The sequence below is a fragment of the Musca vetustissima genome, unplaced genomic scaffold, assembly GCF_032173495.1.
Source record: "Musca vetustissima isolate MV318-11 ecotype Yass unplaced genomic scaffold, APGP_CSIRO_Mvet_v1 utg61267, whole genome shotgun sequence".
Taxonomy (NCBI): domain Eukaryota; kingdom Metazoa; phylum Arthropoda; class Insecta; order Diptera; family Muscidae; genus Musca; species Musca vetustissima.
In genome coordinates, this window is record NW_026880003.1 from 259339 (window position 1) to 280238 (window position 20900).

Consider the following 20900-nt stretch of genomic DNA (forward strand, 5'->3'; position numbering starts at 1 on the left):
GTAAATAAATTAATGATTTCAAACTCATACACATGTAAATATATTTGATATTTATCAAGAAATTTATATAAATTCTGAAAATTAAAAATTTTCTGTTGCAAAAGTAAACTTATTTAAAAAATTGTATTTCTTTATTTTATTTTATTCCAAAAATTGTTATATTTATTTATTTATTTCTAATTTATTGTCATCTAACTGTGACATGAGGTCGAATAATAAAACACAATTTTTATTATAAATTAACATAATTTATTAATAAATATAATAATTTTAAGTAAATAAAAATTAATCTATAATAACATAAATGATTTCACAAAGTACAATTTGTCAAATTGGGAGATTCTAATTGACGTTCTTAGGTTGGTGTGCATGTAAAATATATACAACAGATTCACCAGAATCCTGTGGATTTGCCACCAGGTGGATTATGTACTTTTACCGATGTACGGTGACCATTTTGTTGTTGCGGAGCCTCTTCTATAAAATCTGAAACTAAACGTTAAATAGAAAATATTAAATAATGCATAGAAAATGTTAATTATATATACAAAATATTAAAAATATGCATATAATGTACATAAGTCCCAATTTAGATTGGGCGGGTTTACTTGCGGCAAGTCTTTGTTTGCAGGGGGAATAGAAATGGAAAAAAATTGTTCGTACCGGCAATTTTCTGGCAATTCGTTTTTGTGTATTTTGTTTGTAGTGTCAGTAATTTGAAATACCAATCCGGAACATTTTCGAACATAAAACACATTCACAAAATGTTAAAAAAAAAATAGTTTTGAAATCGAATTGCCTTGTATAGACGCATGAATCTAGTTGGAAAAAGAATGATAAAAATTGCCGCAAGAAAATTCGCCTAATCTAAATCAGGAGTAACTGTAGACTTTATATTTATAAAAGGTATGAGTGACAATCAGCTTGTTTTATTTTTTTTTTTTGTAAAATAAATTGTCAGAATATATTAGGGTCTATACTGCGAACAATATTTTCTATAAACTTTTTTAAAATTGCTTTCAAACCGTTGGTGGGAGGTCGACGTTTGTACGAAATGGTACTAAATTTAGTACAATTTATGCATACACTACATATTAAAATGAATAAATTAAGAGTGGAGAGTGTTTAGGATTGGGATAAGTGACGGTGTTAGGAAATTAGCTTTATAAGTAAACGAAGAGTACTTCAATTAGTAAATTTGAAACAAAAATTAGGATTTGAGACAGTGCTTCATTTATTTCTTAAAACCGGCACAATTTTGCGTCATTTGCATACAAAAATAAATAACGATTCCAGCGCCTTTTATTTTAAACAACGCAGGAAAACACCATACATACTACGCAGTGCAATCCTGTTTTTAAAGTAGGTCTTCGGAGTTATACTCAGGTTTTATTATTCGATTTATATAAGGTATATGTTTAATTAAAGATGTTTCGGATTTTATGTTGATCAAATATATAATATTGACCCTTTGTGTAGGATGTACCAGAGGAGAGGGCAGATTGGTCCCACCTTCGAACTTGATCTAGGCTTGGTAAAGATAAAATGTTGTGCAAAATTTGGCTCAAATCGCTCATTCGCCTAATATTGGATTTATAAATATTGAACATGTTGATGACCATTTGTATGGGAGCTACCAGAAGGAGATGACCAATGGGTCCCATCTGTGGACTTGATCTAGACTTGATAAAGATAAGAGTTTGTGCAAAGCTTGGTTTAATCTGACATTTCATTCGTCTGATATTGGATTTATAAATAATGAAAATGTTGACTTTTTACGGGAGGTACCAGAAAGAGTGGTCCACTGGGTCTTTCTTCAAACTTGATATATTCTTGGTTCAGATAATAAGTTGTGCAAAGTTTGGTTCAAATCAAACATTCCATTCGCCTGATATTGGATTCATAAATATGAAAAATTTAGACCATTTGTGTGGGAGGTACCAGAAGTAGTGGACCAATGGATCCCATCTTCTGAATTGATCTAGGATATTCCAATCGCCTGATATTGGATTTATACGTATTGAAAATTTCGATCATTTGCGGAGGAGGTAACAGAAGCAGATGGCCAATGAGCCCCATCTTCAAACTTGATGTGGGCTAAGATATATATTGGATTCAAAAATATTAAAAATTTTGACCCCTTGTGGGGGAGGTACCAGAAGTAGTACACCGATGAGTCCCATCTCTAAACTTGATATAGGTTTGGTTAATAGAGCATGTTGTGCAAAATTGGGTTCAAATCAGATATTCCAATCGTCTGATATTGGATTTATAAATATTGAAAATGTTGACCATTTGTGGGGGAGGTACCAGAAGGAGTGGATTAAGGGGCCCCATCTTCTAGGCTTGGTAAAGATAATAGGCTGCGCAAAGTTTGGTTCAAATTGAACATTCCATTCGCCTGATATTGGATGAAAAATATAGAAAATTTTGGTTTGATTTGGAAATTATTTGTATTAGGGTAAGAAATATTTTAAATAATACTAAAATAAGTGCATTTAGTAGATGGTGGAACTTGATATTCGATAGATGGGTCGATATTAGCGTATAAGGTTAGGATATTGAGTAAGTGAATAAGTAGGAATCTTTTAATTTGTTATGGGACTTTTTAGGTATGGGTAACATTTACATAATTTATGTTCATAATTGTTGCCATGGTATAATAATAAAATAACAGCAAGTGTTGTTGTACAAAAAACGATACAACAACCACATGGAAATTTGTTGTTGTAAGATGTCAACTCATTTGACAGAAAAATGTAAACAAACAAATTATCATCAAATTATTTTTATTTTGAAAATGGAATAGCTATAAAAATTGGTGAAAACTTTTTATATTTCTATCTATTCCACATCTTTCCTAATTGAGCCATTGCCATATATATGGGTAACACATATGACAATGCTGGGAATAGCGAGTTATTCCTTCAAGAAAGATTTGCTTCCTCAAACTTTCCCAGCAGGCAGATTGAGTAAATTGAATACGGGAGCACATTAATAAAGAACAATTTCAAATTGTATGCGTTCCCAATTTTCCTGTTGGGTGATTTTTAAAAACATAATTTGTCAAATTCATATTGACACTAGTATTATGTTGGAATCAAATCAGCTGGGATTTGCTGTTACCTTTTATAATTATACATGAGGTGTACTTTTGATATTCTCCCTAAGACTGCTTTTCCACAGGCAAATTTTTATTTGGCATATACTGAGTTTGTAGGCGAGAGGGGTGCGAGGAAGAAAAACAAAAATTTGCCTGTTCAGAATTTGCCGTACACGCAAATTCTGCTTTGCTCTGTTCGTTGAAAACAATTTTGTTGATATTTCCTTTTGAGCCTATTCGCTTTACTGACACACAGCCGGCTTTTGTTTACAAACCTGTTGCTTTAATTTGTGGAAGTGAAATTTAATTTTTAATTTTTGCAATTTATATAATAAGATATATAAAAAAAATAAAATATTAAAAAAATCTTTAAAATGCAAACACTTTTGACTTTTATTTTCTTTCTTTTGTATTTTGATTCGCAAATTTGGCAAAGAAAAATTTGCTAATGGAAAAGCAAGCGAAAATTTCAAAAGAGAAAACAAAAAATTTGCCAAATAAAAATCTGCCTGTGGAAAAGCAGACTAAACATCATTAATATTTATGTAACATGCGATACCAAGATGCCAAAAAAATCGATTCAGATATTGCTCTCATATATATGTTCAATCCTGTTTATAAATAGAATAAATATCTTAGAACAACTTCTTCCAGAGACTAGTTGTAGGATATCCTTTAGTCTTTTTATTAATGGTAACTTTATGACACCTCTCAATTGGAGTAAGAGAATTTGGCTTAAACCTATGTACGTACTGGGACGTCCACATTCGCCAATAATTTGTATTAATTTAAATGTTTGAGCATGCTAAGAATTTACATTTTTGTTGTTGATATCAAATTCTTACCAAAATGGCTAAAATATTTTCATCTGCTGTTATATTAAAGCAATTGCGATGTGTTACAAAACATGTTAAATTTTTCCTTTTCCCTTCCGCTTTTTCGTCCTCAGACTTGTTTCCAAACTTAAAATTACAGACCAAAGAATTTTTCTTCTGATAAGATATGAACACATAGTAAATTTAAAACAAACAAAAGTTAAAAATAATTGTTAAGGTATATATTTTTTATATTACGTTATAAAAACTTGCCTTAATAGGCGAACAACAAACAAATAACACCCGGCCCACAATGGACCAGGTCTGTTACAAAACAAATATTATTTTGTTATTGTGTGTACAAAAATGAATGCGGGCATTTGGAATGTTAGGTTAGGTCAGCAAAAACGCTTCACTTACTGCATTGTTGAACATTTTTGGCATCGGTGGGGCATTTTGGTACAATGGGGAAACCAGGTTCATAAGCGGTTTTCGGAGAAACAATCTTTTCGCAGGGCTTTGCTTTGATCAATGAATGCGAAACTGGTGCTTGAGGGGTCACCTCGCTGTACAATTGATCCAAACTGATTTTCACATCCTGTGGTGGCACTTTACCGTCCATAACATCATAGACAAATGGTGGACGCACGGGGGTGCTCAAGAAACGACCATGGCCTTGAGCAACACGAACTTCGCCATGCTCAACACAGATACGGCCACGTACCAAAACATATTCGGGAACACCGTGGCAAACCAAACCCTCGAAGATGTTGAAGTCACATCTGTGGTGATGGGTGTCCTTGGAGATTTTGCGGGTGGCATTGGGATTCCAGACGAGGATATCGGCATCGGAACCGACAGCAATGCGGCCCTTTTGTGGGTACAAGTTGAAGATTTTAGCTGTGTTGGTACTGGTGATGGCAACATAACGGCATGGATCCATAATACCGTTGTGGACACCCTTCTCCCAGACGACAGACATACGGTCCTCGAGACCATTGACGCCATTGGGGATTTTGGCAAAGTTATCCTTGCCCATTTCCTTGTGTTCCTTGTTGAAGGTGCAGTTGTCACTGCCGGTGGTCTGGAGATAATCGCTATTAAGAGAAATGCAAATTTGTTAATTAATATATGCATGAAGGTGTGTGTGTGTGTGTGCTTGCCTCTCTACTTACTTGGCCAATAATCTCATCATGAATTCGGGAGTTGTGGGATCTGATCTGAGGGGAGGGCTAAGAACATGAGCAGCACCATGGTGGAAGCAGTTCTTGAAACATTGTGTGCCATCAGTACCCAGAGCAGCGGCCAAAGTTTCACCGTAGATACCACGGTTGTTGTAACGCTTGCGAGCTCTGGCGAGTTCAATACCAGCCGATTTGCTCATAATGTGAACAACATAAAGGGGGCAATCAACCTGACAAGAGAGGGTGAAATTAACAAAAATTGCTATAAAATAATTTTTAATAACCTACTTGATGGGCCAAGATACAGGCGCGGTTGACGGCTTCAGCTTCAACTTCCTCCATGCGAGACAATTCATGGCCCTCGGGACCAGTAATGCCAGCATCCAAAAGTTTGCCAACATTCTTGGCAATAATGTCACCATTTTCGGCATGGACCTGTAGTTCACAAAATTAAATACATTTATAAAAAAAAATTTATTTTTTGTTTTTCCACTACTTACCAAAGCAATACCACCCAATTCACGAATGCGTTCAAAACTGTCCAACATTTCGGAATCGTTGACTTGATACAAGCCCTTATAGGCCATGAACATTTTGAACGAGTTAATACCCTTCTCCTCACACAAGATTTTCATTTCATCCGATACGGATTTGGACCACCATGTAACGGCTACATGCAAGGCATAATCACAGCATACTTTGGGATCGGCCCAGGAGCGATATCTGTTGTAGGCATCCAACAAAGACTCACCTTTGTCGGGTACGGCGAAATCAACTGTAATTTAAATGGAAAAATATCTGTTAAGGCATTTCTGGAGTGATTTCAAGTTTAACCAACTTACTAATGGTTGTGGTGCCACCGGCAATGGCGCATTTAGTTCCATGATAGAAATCATCTACAGCGATAGCACCGCCAAATCTGAATTCACAGTGAACATGAGGATCAATACCACCGGGCATAACCAAACGGTCAGTGGCATCAATAACACGGACACCACCGGGAACATTGATTTCAGATGCGGGGCCAACAAATCTTTTAAAAAGAACAAAAACAAGAAATGGAAAATTAATTAAGTATTCGTGATAATTTTTTCAAATCGGCGCCTTCAACAAAATAAAACGGCATTTACATTAGATCTTTTTACCGGGTTAACCTACTTTATGAGGATTTATTTGACATATATGTAAAGGTATTGACAATTGAAACCCACTGGGTTAACGAAATCCGGTTAAATGTAAACGTACTATAAGCCGGATTTATCAAATCATACTGTCAACGATATGTATAAATTTCAAGTTTTCTTACAACAGCATGATTTATAATTGTAGATGAACATTTTAACTTTTTACCGGATTAACCTACAATTTAAAACTACTGAGTTAACGAAATCCAGTACAATGTAAACGTACTTTAAGCATATAAACTTGATTTGACAGAGAGGTTTTGAGCGAATTTAATTTTTTGTATTAAATTGGGAAATATTCAGTTGGATTTAGCAATTATAAATCGAGATAATGCACATTATAAAGATAAAAACAATGGTCTGAATGCGAATTTAAAAGTACGATTTTAAATCGACTCGATTAACGAAACCCAGAAAAACCTCCTAATTGTTTACAAATACCTTTAATCATGATCTAAATACCGATCAGCTGATGTTTGTTAGTATACATACAAAATTATTAATTTGCGCCAAAAATATTTGTTTGCAATTTGAAAATGAAAAGAAAAATTACATACAATATTCCTACATTTAATATCAAGTTTATTACCATTAATTACTCTTCATACACATAAGCACTATTTTCCGAAATCCACACTTTAGCAAAAACGTACAGGTTCCACATGTAATTCCATTTAGAACTTTTCGAACACCACTAAATTTAGTACCAAAAACCCTTTGGTCCTTCTTTCTAACTCTCTGTCAATGACCAACAGCTCTCTCCGTTATCCAAGTTTAGTGAATTTTCTATTCTATACTATTGGTACACATAAATTCGAGTTTCCAAAGTTGTCTCCATAGCTCAATACTACACTTCAACAGTAATCTAAGTTCCAAATCTCAAGATTCAACCAAATCCAAATGGTTTCAAATTTAGTACCATTTAGTAATTCTCATACTCATAGGTAAGAATTTCTAAAACTACATCAATCCATCAATCCTAATCTTACTTCCACCAAAGTCCAAATTGTTCCAAATTATTTTTAAGTCCAAATATTAGGATTCCCGCTCACACAAAACGAATTGTACCATATTTAGTACCAATTAGGTCTTCTCGTATCCATAAGTACGAAATTCCAATACTTCCTTAATCTTGCAATTTTAATTACAAATTTACGTTTACTATCTCTATCCGTTAACTCGAATCAAAATTGTACCAATTTTTTTACCATTTAGTACACATAATGACGAATTTTAAAAAAATTACCGACATATCTCAATTCTGCACTCAAACTGTAATATTAATTCAAAATTTTAGAATACAGCCCTATCCGTTCACACATTTGTAAGATTTCCGGACCCATTTAGTACTTTTTGTTTCTATAATTAGCAATTTCCTAAACTATGTCAATCTTACACTCCAACAGTAATTTTAATTAAAAAATTCGGGAGTCCAGCTCTATCCGTTCATACATAATCAAGTTGTACGAAATATAGTACTATTTAGTACACATAGGTACTATGCTTCCATATCTCAATTCTATATTCAAACATCAACCATTAGTCCAAATTATGGGTTTCCAGCTCTCTCCGTTCACCCAAATCCATCTAGTGCCGTTTATTACTTTTCGTACACATAAATACGAGTTTCCAAAGATGTCTCTATAGCTCAATCTTCAACAGAAATCTTAATTCCAAATTTCAGGTTTTCAGTTCTATCCTTTCAAGCAAAATCCAAATTGTACTAAATTTAGTACCATATAGTACCTTTCGTACCAATAAGTACGAATTTCATAATCTACCTCAGTCCTACATTCCAACAGTCATTTTAATTCCCAATTTGAAGACTTCAGCTCTGTCTGTTCACCTAAATCCAACTTCCACCAAATTTAGTACCATTTAGTACTTTTCGTACAAATAAGTACGATTTTTTAAAGCTAATTCCGATTATCAAGATTCCATCTCTACACACTCAACTGAATGTAAATAGTACGAAATTAAGTACCATTTGACACTTTTTATACACATAAGTACGAATGTACTTATTTCCGTACATCAACACTACTTCCCAACCAGTATTTCATTTCATATGTCAAGATTCATGCTATATATGTTCAATATATATACAACAGGAAGTAAATTCAGTAAAGTTTAGTACCTTTAGTACACTTATAGGTCGAATTTCCAAAAACCCTTTGCACATCATTCTAACTTTCCATCAGTGACCAACATTCCAAATTTCAGAATTCTAGCTCTTCCCGTTCGCTAATAAAAAGGGTACCATATTTGGTACATTTTAGTACTTTTCGTACCCTTCTACTTCCAACAAAACTTCCTGCATACCCCGATCCTACACCCCCATAATGACTGTACACAGTAGTATGAATTTCCAAAACTTCCTACTTAACCCAAACCTACACTTCACAGAGATCCTAATTCCAAGTTTCAGAATTCCAACGCTATCGGTTCACTCACAATCCAAATTGTACCAAATTTAGCACACAGTAGTATGAATTTCCAAAACCTCCAACTTACCCTAACCCTACAACCCCACAGTGACCCTAAATCCAAGTTACAGGATTACAACTCTACCTGTTCGCCCACAATTAAAATTGTACCACATTTAGTACACAGTAGTACCAATTTCCAAAACATCCTACATACCCCAATCCTACACCCCCACAATGATCCTAAATCCAAGTTTTAGGATTCCAACTCTAACGGTTCACCCTCAATTCAAATTGTACCAAATTAAGTACATAGTAGTACCAATTTCCAAAACTTCCTACATACCCCAATCCTACACCCCCACAGTGGTCCTAAATCCAAGTTTCAGAATTCCAACTCCATCGGTTTATCCCCAATTCAATTTGTACCAAATTTAGTACACTGTAGTACGAATTTCCAAAACTTCCTACAGACCCCAATCCTACACCCTCACAGTGATCCTAAATCCAAGTTTCAGGATTCCAACTCTATCGGTTCACCCCCAATTCAAATTGTACCAAATTTAGTACACAGTACTATGAATTTCCAAAACTTCCTACAGACCCCAATCCTACACCCCCGCAGTGATCCTATATCCAAGTTTCAGGATTCCAACTCTATCGGTTCACCCTCAATTCAAATTGTACCAAATTTAGTACATAGTAGTACCAATTTCCAAAAATTCCTACATACCCCAATTCTACACCCCCACAGTGATCCTAAATCCAAGTTTCAGGATTCCAACTCTATCGGTTCATCCACAATTCAATTTGTACCAAATTTAGTACACTTTAGTACGAATTTCCAAAACTTCCTACATACCCCAATTCTACACCCCCACAGTGATCCTAAATCAAAGTTTCAAGATTCCAACTCTATCGATTCATCCACAATTCAATTTGTACCAAATTTAGTACACTGTAGTACGAATTTCCAAAACTTCCTACAGACCCCAATCCTACACCCTCACAGTGATCCTAAATCCAAGTTTCTGGATTCCTACTCTATCGGTTCACCTACAGTTCAAATTGTACGATATTTAGTACACAGTAGTACGAATTTCGAAAACTTCTTACTTACCCTAAACAGAGATGCTAAATCCAAGTTTCAGGATTACAACTCTTTCGGTTCACTCACAATTCAAATTGTACCAAATTTAGTACACAGTAGTACGAATTTCCAAAACGTCCCACTTAACCCAAACTTTCACACCCAGACTGATCCTAAATCCAAGATTTATGATTCCAACTCTATCGGTTCACCCACAATTCAAATTGTACCAAATTTAGTACACATTAGTAAAAATTTTTAAAACTTCCTACATATCTCGATCTTACACCCCAACAGTTATCCTGACTCCAAATTTCATGATTCTAGCTCTATTGGTTCGCATAAAATTCAAATTGTACCAAATTTAGTACCATTTAGTACCCATGAATATAAATTACTGAAACTGGGTAAAAAAATTCCAAAACTACGTACATTCCCAATCCTACACTCAGATGTCCAACTCCTAATGTTAATTTCAAATTTCAGGATTCCAGCTCGATTTGTATCTCCAAATTAAATTTGTACCAAATATAGTATCATATAGTACTTTTCGTACACATGAGTACACGCTTTCAAAACCATCTCCTTAAATAGAATCTACATCTCATCCCTAAGTCGCATTCCAAATTTCAAGTTTTTAGCTCTATCAATTCACATGCTACGAAATTGTACAAAATTAAGTACATTTTAGTACTTTTCGTACCCTTCTATTTCGAATTTCCAAAAACCCGTTGGTACGTCTATCCTACACTCAGCGACCACCAATCCAAATTTCAGAGTTCTAGCTCTACCGGTTCGCCAAATACAAATGGTATCACATTTAGTACTTTTTAGTACTTTTCGTACCGTTCTAGTACGAATTTCCAAAAACGCTTTTGTACATCTTCCTAACTTTACATCAGTGACCCACATTCCAAATTTCAGAATTCTAGCTCTTCCCGTTCGCCTAATACAAAGGGTACCATATTTGGTACATTTTAGTACTTTTCGTAACCTTCTAGTTCGAATTTCCAAAAACCCAGCCTTATCTCACGCCTACACACCAACACCAACCCACACTCAAAATTTCAAGCTTCTAGCTTTAGCCGTTTCGTCTGGGCGATGATCTGTCAGTCAGTCAGTCACTCACTCACTCACTTAACACTAAGCTCTTTTATATATATATAGATTTTTATTTTCCTTTGATTTTTCATTTTTGAATTTGGCAACCGTTAAATATAAAAACATACTACATGTGAAAACAGTTGCAAATTTTGGTACATTGTGCGGTTTTTCGTACAAAAACCGCGTTGTATCACATTAGTAACATGATTTCGATCATGATTTATAATAAACCCTGCCGCACGTGGATATAAATTTGTGTGATAAATCATGTTAAATTCAGTCCGACTAAGAAAACAAACCCTGATTTCGCCTTTTATCATGATTAAATGATATCTACATATATCATGTACGCTTTTATGTACTACAGGGATAAATCATGGTAAAGAACGCTGTACCAATAAAAATGCAACACTATTTTTTATGAAAGGTGAATTATGCTACGTTTACATGAAATGTGTTGTATTATAAGTCTAGCATTAGTTATTATTTATTTATTCATTTACTATTATTATTCAATATTTTTATTTTAAAGTATAAACAAATAATAAATATGACAAAGCACAAATAAAAATTACAGCAATTTTAGTAGCCGGCGAGATAAACCGGCATTTTGCATCAGCTGACTGAGCAAAAAATCGTTTATTCTAAACATTGATAATGAATACAACTAAAATCAATGTAGAATTATCACAATTCTGGCATTAATCATGACTAATCATAATCATAAAAATATAAAAAAAATAGATTTTAATCTTGTGATTCTTAAACAATGTTCTCTCTTATTTTAGGAGATAAGCCCCGTTTAATATGGCAATTCTTAAATTGGAGTATAAATGATTTTTCAAGGCTTTATCACCACTTCGGGGTGACCCCCTGTGAATTCATTGATATCTCTCCATATCACCAAATTGTTCAGAAAAAAAACAGAGGCAGATTTTCAAGTCCAGTAAACTGCAACGCTTATCAGAAATGTCATGACCCTTGCAGCAGATTAAAAAACATTCTGGAAAATGTTTGAACGAAAACAAAAACGACAAATTTCTATTTGGTTTGATTTTTTAATAAATATTTTGAAAGTTTCATATAATTTTAGAGCGAGAAAATGTCAGTCAGCTGATATTTGTTTACATATCGCTCATTTGCTGTTGGAGTTAATGATGCACGATTGTTCCCTATAATAGACTTGATGTTGAGTAAAAAATTCATATGAATATCTCTTACACACTCTAATTGAGAAGCTATAGAAGTTCCTCAGTCCCATATAAAGTGGGAGTAAATTGAAAAGATAAAACGCATTTTCTGCAAAATCGTTTTTTTTTTTGAGTTATGCCTGACTTGCAGCAAATGAGCGATATGTATATACTAGGGAGAATATGTACAAACCATATAGAAATCTTTAAAGAACAAATGTTGAGTAAAAAATTCATATGAATATCTCTTACACACTCTAATTGAGAAGCTATAGAAGTTCTCATGTCCCACATGAAGTGTGAGCAAATTGAAAAGATAAAACGCATTTTCTGCAAAATCGTTTTTTTTTTTGAGTTATGCCTGACTTGCAGCAAATGAGCGATATGTATATACTAGGGAGAATATGTACAAACCATATAGAAATCGACATCAAAATCATGAAAAAGTTTTGCACTCTCGTAAAAATATTGCAGAAAGTTATCGAATGCAATTTTGTAACAATTTCCAATAAATCAGCTTATTCTAACAACAATATGATTAACATTAAAAATTTGCCAGTAAAAATTAGAAAAGTTTCACTAACTATAACCTGTGGGAATTTGAACAAATGGTATACTGGGTTTCAAAACATACCTAATAGTACTTATAGAAATCTCCATTTTATTTGACAATTGGATACGACGAATTAGGTTTTATCATAAAACACGTTTGATGTAAATGCAGCATAAGTTTATTTTTTCAACATCGCAGATGTTAATTCTCCTTAGGTTTTATTACAAAAAATTTGAGTAATTTACAGTAACCTGATAATCTAATGTAAAGCTGTTACAAGTCAATCGAAACGTGTGTTGACATTTCAATCGAGTTGATTTCGTAAATATTCAACTCGATTTAAATGTCAATTACATAGCGTATACGTCAAATATAATATATTGGTTTTATGAAGAGGATTAATAGTGTGTTTTTATAAGAACTTTATTCTGGGTTAACCTACTTTCAGAGGATTTATTTGACATATATTCAATGGAATTGTCATTTTAAACCTACTGGTTTATCGAAATCCGCACTGTAAGGTAACGTAAAGTACGTTTAGATTTACGATTTCAAATGTCAATTCCATAGCGTAAACGTTCAATATAATCCACTGAATTTGGGAATATGATTAAGATATTTTCGAGTGGATTTAGTAGTCTAAACGCGCTCAAAGGATGTTTTGTACTTACTTAATTATGCCATCTTCAACGTAAACATCAGCTTTGAACATGCCATCGTCATTGACAACTGTGCCATTTTTGATGTAGATACGGTTTTGGGCGCTCTGCAAATGAAATAGAATTTTTTATTTTTTAATATTCTGATAAACAACGATAAAATTATCAACATATGGTGTTATTTTGTTGTATTTTGTCGTTTCAGATAAGATTTATGTATATTCGATACAATAAATCTGATATTATAATTTTTTAGATAAAACTAAGTTGTAAAGAACAGAAATCTATGAACAAAATTGTAGCAGAATTCTTTAAACGGTTTATTACAACTGAACTAAATTAAAATTATGCTCAAACCGGTACCAGCCTTTATTTATTTTGTTATATCGAGGTGAATTTACATCGATTTACCATACAAAATAAAATCAATTATCTGGATTTTTTTCTAAATCCTGTACGTAATAGAGATTAGATTATTATTCGCAGCATAAAATATATGTATGAAAGACTCTTAAATATCATTAATTTGTTGACTGATTTAAGGAGAATATTTGGTAACCCTATCTTGTACGATCTTATTGCAAATCAGCTGTTTGTGTCAAGCGAGAGATTCATTCGGAATAAATGCAACACAAACCTATGTATCTGTTTAAAATTTATTTTTTATGACGTTTCATCTTAATTTTGTGATTTTAAACAAATTATACACAATAATAACATGTTAATCTATCATCATGTGCATTTTTTATTTCAAAAATAATATTCTTTTATATAGAAAAACATGAATACACCCGACTCTCACTATGAAAATGTAAGTGTAAAGTATACACCTCAAATGGGTGTAAAGTGTGTTACAGAACACCTCGGCGTGTGTTCGATACACTTCTGCCGTTGAAGTGAATGCCAGAACATGCCCGAATGATACAACTTTGTTTATGTCAGCAGCAGCGAAATTTTAATTTTTTATTTTTTTTTAATTACACATTGTTCACTATATTTTAAAATGACGCCTGATGGACAGAAATTTGTATTAGAACTATGAAAATATTGACCAATTCCTATGTGTATTTAAAATTGGCCACAGAAATTATGAACCCAATGAAATGTTTATTTTTACATAAACAAATATCAGCTGACTGACAAATTTCTATCATGTTTATAATATCCTAAAGATTTAGATTTTAGTTCCTAAATTTAAAAAATCGAATCGAAGCGCTTCAAATCCATTAAAAGATCGTCCTTTGCCATGAAGGTCATTCTAGAATTGCATCGATGCTGTAAGATTATCTCCAATCCAAAGAAGCGCTTCAAAACCATTGAAGGTCATTCTAGAATTGCATAGAGACAATGTTCTCCCTGTCTTTTTCGAGTAAGGGACTCTCATACATTTTCTGTTTTATGTGCAATTATTGTTGTAGAAGGGGCCATTAGGGATTGATGGACCAAGATTAGCCTTACAAACATTCAATTCCTTTTATTTTATAATTGTCATATATAACATTGAAGCTCAAAATAAATATTCTTCTCATGAAAGATTTAGCACTAAAAGGTCATTTCAAAATTATCCTTTTTTATTTCAATTTTAGTATCACGCATTTCTTTACACAATTATATAATAGATTTTTTCCGGATATGCCCTTTTCACTTTTAAATGTATTCACCAAGGATAATAATTTCCATGACCAAACATATTCTAATACCAAAATTCCGTTGCAAATATCCACAAAAACAACAACATTAAACTATTCAAATTCCAGCTAACTTACCTGCAAATGAATAGGTACCTTCTTGACGGGAGTTTCCATTTTTTGTTTAGTTCTGCAAGACAAAAATAAAATTATTTCTATTAATATTCAACCGAATCCGAATAATAAGCAATGAAAACCTACATCTACTCTCAGAGCGTTACTAAATGATACTAATTTCATTGTTCAACATTAGGCAACTTCGTCACATTGGCTCGGCTTAAGACTCGTGTTAAGAATCTATGTAGTTCCGATAAGCCCGCTCATTTAACACAACAGAAGCTGTTAACCTGATATTTAGTTTTCAAATGAATACATATGTATGTACATATATACACATTAATTTTATTGTGATTACTAAGCAAAAATTGTATTGGAAAGTATTAACATAAAAGTTAAAAAAAAAATTAAAACTTAAAAAATAATAATAAAAACAAAATCAACGAAAAAGGAACATTTGCCTAGAATCGAAAATAACATTCATATACACATGTATGTATTTATTAGTATTTGATTATGGAAATTTTTCACAAGCATAAAATCGAAATTCACTCAACAGACGTGGGCTTGTCTGAACAATGTATGCAGAAGGGCAACAAACAAAGTTTTATATTTTTAGATTGATACCGAACTGTCAAATTGATAAAATTGTAAATTTTTGGACCAGATAGTACAATTGATTGATAAACAACAATGTAAACAGACCATAAACGTAAAGTAAATAAGCCAACTAACATTTTTGTGGACACTGATTATTATTTTGTTTCTTTTAATTAGCGAACTTTCGTAAATACACTTTGCAGTATAAAACGGACATAAGAATGTCTCATATAAGGAAAACAAAGGCATATAAATGGATATGAGGATTTATTTAATATATATGCAAAGGAATTGACAATTGAAACCCACTGGGTAACGAAATCCGGTTACATGTAAACGTACTATAAGAAAGTTTTTCTATAAAACCAAGTATTTAAAAATGTTTTAATATGATAAAAAAAAGTCAGAAGCGAGTTTAGACTCCAGATTGTTATTTTCCAATAGTTCGTTTACATTGTACCGAATTTGTTAAATCCTGTAGATCTAAATTGTACACTCCATTACATATATCTCAAATATTTCCTCATAGAGGAGGTTATATCGGCTTGCAATTGGATTTACTCCATATAATTCAAATACAACACTGTTTTTATGAAATATAAAAAAAATTATGTATATATAAACTAAAATCAGCCAATTGACAACTTTATAAATTTTTAATACTGGTCTAAACATCTGGGATTTTGTACCTCTATTTAGAAGGCATAGTCAAAACAATCATCAGCTGACTAACCTTTATATCATACCAATGCATGTCTTTACGAATGGGGTGTTTTTCAAGATTTAGTTAACACTAGTTTGCCGAAGGCGATCATTTTGACTGTTTTTCAAATTCAAGTACAAAAACAATTGTGTATGTTATGACATAGGTTTTTAAAATTTGGTGACTTTTTGTACCACATAGAACTACGTTTATTAATCATAGTAGCTGCTCCCCCACCCTCTTTCATTCCCCGTATTCACATGTGCTATACCTATATTGCCTAAAATCGGTCATTTTGACCTCTTGTGAAATATTAAATAATGAAACTACTTTCATTATTGTATAAAGTAAATTTCAAAAAGGGAAACTCAAGAGCCCTCCCACCGAAAACAAATAATAACAACGTTTTATATGATTCTAAATAATGTACAAAAAATTAAAAAATAAGTTTACAAAAATTTCTTTACACAATAAAATTTTTTTCAGAATGACGTCATTTTGACTGATTTTAGGCAATATAGGTATATACAAAATTCCAGTCTTTCTAGTGTTAATCGAGTTAATCAAGTTCGTTTAGATTTTCGAAATCTAGTCGAATTCAAATGTGAATTCGATCGAGTAGATTTGAGATCAAGTAGATTTAGTAGTCTAAACGCGCTCTAAATGTACTTCTAATATGAAGTCGCATTTAGACTAAAGCTTTTATTGTGATAATTTGGATTACACTCATATATCGATTTGCTCCTCCTGCAAACCTGCACGTAATCGAGATAATTTGAAATACAACTCTGTTTGCTTACTGGCCAGCTATATGGAATTATAAATGTGTATGTATACGTAAACAAACATCAGCTGACTGGATCTATACCGGTTTAATACAATTCTGAACAGCTAGAATTCTGGCATAGTTTAAACACGTTCACGCGTGAAAACGTGCGTTTTGACTATGCCTTATGCACACGTGATCCGTGTGACGAATTTTTAGCTTTTCGACTGTCAAAATGGTGTAAACGTAGAAAACGAACCGAAAAAATATATATTATTTATATATATATATATCTTACAATTCTTTACTAGAACTGATACAAAATTCTAAACTTTTTGGATAAAACGGCATTTACATTAGAACTTTTTGCAGCGTTAACCCAGCGTTATGAGGTTTTTTTGACAAATAGCAAATGGAAATGACAATTGAAACCCACTGGATTAACTAAATCCGGTACTATGAGAAAAAGTTTAAATTTGATATGGATTTGTGTAAAGCAAACGTAATTTCCAAATTGATTAATGGAAATAGCTATTTTGTTAAAAAACCTAATGATTTTGGACTTGTTTCTGACGTATGTATTATACGTCGGAAATGTATGTCATTTGCGTCACTGTTTCCGACGGATCATCTCTTTCCAAGTAGATCCTATCAAGAGCCACGCCCACAATACTATTACCATTTGTTCTTTTTTGTCACTACCAACATTATCGCTTCATACACTAATAGTGCGTTTACATTTAACCGGATTTCGTTAACCCAGTGAGTTTCAATTGTCAATTCCTTTGCATTTATGTCAAATAAATCCTCATAAAGTAGGTTAACCCGGTAAAATCTTCTAATGTAAATGGCGTTTAACCCGCCGTTATGCGGACTATAGTGCACACGCAATTCCAACGTATGGTGCTAGGTGTGGAAAAGATCGATAAGTGTTACGGACCTAGTACAACACTTTCAATGGGCTTTATCATATTCGATAAGAATGCGCCTGTCGGCCTCTCGATATTCTTCTATAACTGATTTTTCAGTAATATGATAGCAGGGTAGAAATTTCAATGTATTAGTGTATATTTTTTATAAAATAGCTTCAATAACTGAATGAAGGAATGAAAAATATTAGCTCACTATGGTGCGTTCGCACTCTCCTCTTATGGAAACGAACGATAAGTAGTATTGTGGGCCTAGTTCAACACTTTTAATAGACATTATCATATTCGATAAGAATACTCCTGTCCGCAACGATACTGTCATCATCTACAGCAATGAGATAATGATTATAATTATTATTATGAACATATATATGTTATTTATTTGCACAATATTTGTCAATGTCAAATTTTCGTAAATTAAATATGTGTTTTTACTTTCAAATCTTCTCTTTATTTCGCCATACAAATTTTCCTAAGGGCATTGAAATTTAATATGTATGTATATGTATAGATATATATCTAAAATAATTCAAAAGGACATACAAAATTCGTTGGTGCCATTATAGCTTATGAATACAATTGGCGTTTTACACATGTGAACAAAATGACAACTTAAACCACGATTTAAACACGTTCGTTGTAAATATACCATAACCTACCGAATTCGAGTCGATATCGTTCGCAAAACAGTTAAAACTTGTTTTAAAGATGTACCTGCCACCATATGAAAAAAAAGGGGGCACGACTCAAGCATGACTCGGCACAATATAAAGCTTTCGACATCACACGTATTCTATTTCTTAACGACGCAGTTTCGGCTATTTATGATATTCCGCAAATAATAGTAAACAAACATTAATAGCGTCGGAAGCTTCAGCATATTTATGTAGAATTGAATTTATAACTAGGCATTATATAAACGGTGTATGCAAATATACAATTAACAACTCATTTCAAATATATTTTTAAACATACTTTCATAAGCGTTTACCACTACACGTTTAGCATTTTTTTTTTTTGTCGATCAACAATGGAAGAGTACCTAACAATGCCGGCTGTCTAAATAAAAACAAACAAATCTCACTTGGTTCTGAATATGTGCAGAAAAAACAACTCTCAGTTGAAATTCGAAATTTGTATGGGCAGATTATTTGCTATTCTATTCGTTAATAAACAAAACACAATCTGATGATAAATGTCTGATTGTGATAACTGGTAAGGTATAAGCCTTCTGAGCGTGGACACTGCGATGCAAATCCAAAATTATGTTTCTGCATAAAAACATAATAAATTCCGAATACAGAAATTCCGGGAAAAATATCTGAAATTGAGTGCGATCGGATAAATTCTCGAGTAAATCACGGCCATTGGATGAATAAAGGAGTCATCGATTTCGTGGTTTCAAAATTATCGTTAAACCTTCTTCTTTTGAGTTGAATGTCTGACATTGACGAAAATGGATCGCTTAAATATCTCACAACGCAAAGACATCGCCAAAACCTACTACGCTACTAAAATTGTAATTCTGTCACAGCCGCATATCATGTTTAAAGAAGAGATTCTGGTTTACATAATCGTCCAACTACGGGTATGGTAAAAAACAAAATTGTTGTATTTGCTTTTCCGAGAATCCTCAAGTAATTAAAACAGGACATTACATCCAGAAAAAGTCACAGTTTGACGCTCTCTTTGGTCCCAAGGTGTGATTGGATCTAACTCCTTCTGGCCGCGTAATCAACTGTAGTGATTCAGCATATCTATAATCCATCCAATGTCAACCTTTAGTCATTATAAAATTCATATCTTAAACAAAGTAATTTTAATTATGGATTTTATTTAAAAAAATGGAATCCCTTGATTTATATTGCTTGACAACTCCTTATCTTAATTTTTTCACTACATCAAGTCGTATACGTAATCTGCACATGGCACTGATATAAAGTATACGCTGCATATATTTCTTTCAGATACATAATAAAGAGAATGTGCGGGTAATATAGTATAGTATGGAATGCTAATACCCAGTGAGCGAAGCAGTATAGTCGGACTGGGCCGACCAACTAACCCTACACAACTACCACCGAGCTCTAAGTCACAGCGGGATTATATTCAGAGTCTGGGTAATATTTCGCCATATTTGATTTCTCTTGACGATTAGAGGTCAACAGTTCGTCTGCAGCATCTTTTCCGAATCACGTTTTCCATTTTCAAATTTTACTCCATAAGTTTCAAATTTTGTTTTTTGCACAAAAAATTGGTTCATTTGACCCGCTAAATATTGACCTTCATTAACAAGGCAGCCATTCGAATTAGTTGATCAGATCGTCTTCCCTGTTGAAGATTTGTGAAGTTCGGCTTAATTGTGGCGTCTAGAGTGACTAGAAAACCTCCTCAAAATAAAGATTTTTCTCTATTTCGTCCCCGAAATATCATCCGAATATCATCGAAAATTATGGAGTCGCCTTGACCATAACCGGAACCACAGCCACATTTCCGTTGACTAGACAATATCAAAATACGTGAACACATGTAAGTATTTAAAAAAAACTCCCACATCCGAGTGCATACAACAATGTAATTGGAATCAATTTAAAGGTTAACAACTCCTCTCGGATATACTATCAACTTCTCGGGTCTATGTCCTTCAGGAGCAAAATCTACGTCATAAAATAAAAGTTTTGTAATTTTTCACACAAAAGTCTGGGTCCATTTGACCCAGACCAGAAATGGACCAATCGTGATGTTTGGTCCATTTCTGTGTGCTGTATCGTGTTTACAAATTATAATAATCCGACGGACGGAGACACATGCCTAGATCGACTCAGCTAGTGGAGATATGACGATCGGTA

At 33.2% G+C, this 20900-nt stretch overlaps 1 protein-coding gene across 1 annotated transcript; it reads right to left on the reverse strand.

Annotated features, from left to right (window-relative positions):
- Window positions 1-391: 391 nt before the first annotated feature.
- Window positions 392-15113, reverse strand: LOC133325251 (dihydropyrimidinase-like). The gene is made up of 8 exons (XM_061534033.1): window positions 15075-15113; window positions 13321-13415; window positions 5945-6135; window positions 5603-5877; window positions 5391-5537; window positions 5094-5332; window positions 4339-5015; window positions 392-492 (listed from the first exon to the last, which is right to left on the reverse strand). Exons 1-8 carry the CDS (start codon window positions 15111-15113, stop codon window positions 392-394), a joined length of 1764 nt encoding a protein of 587 aa, XP_061390017.1.
- Window positions 15114-20900: the final 5787 nt, after the last annotated feature.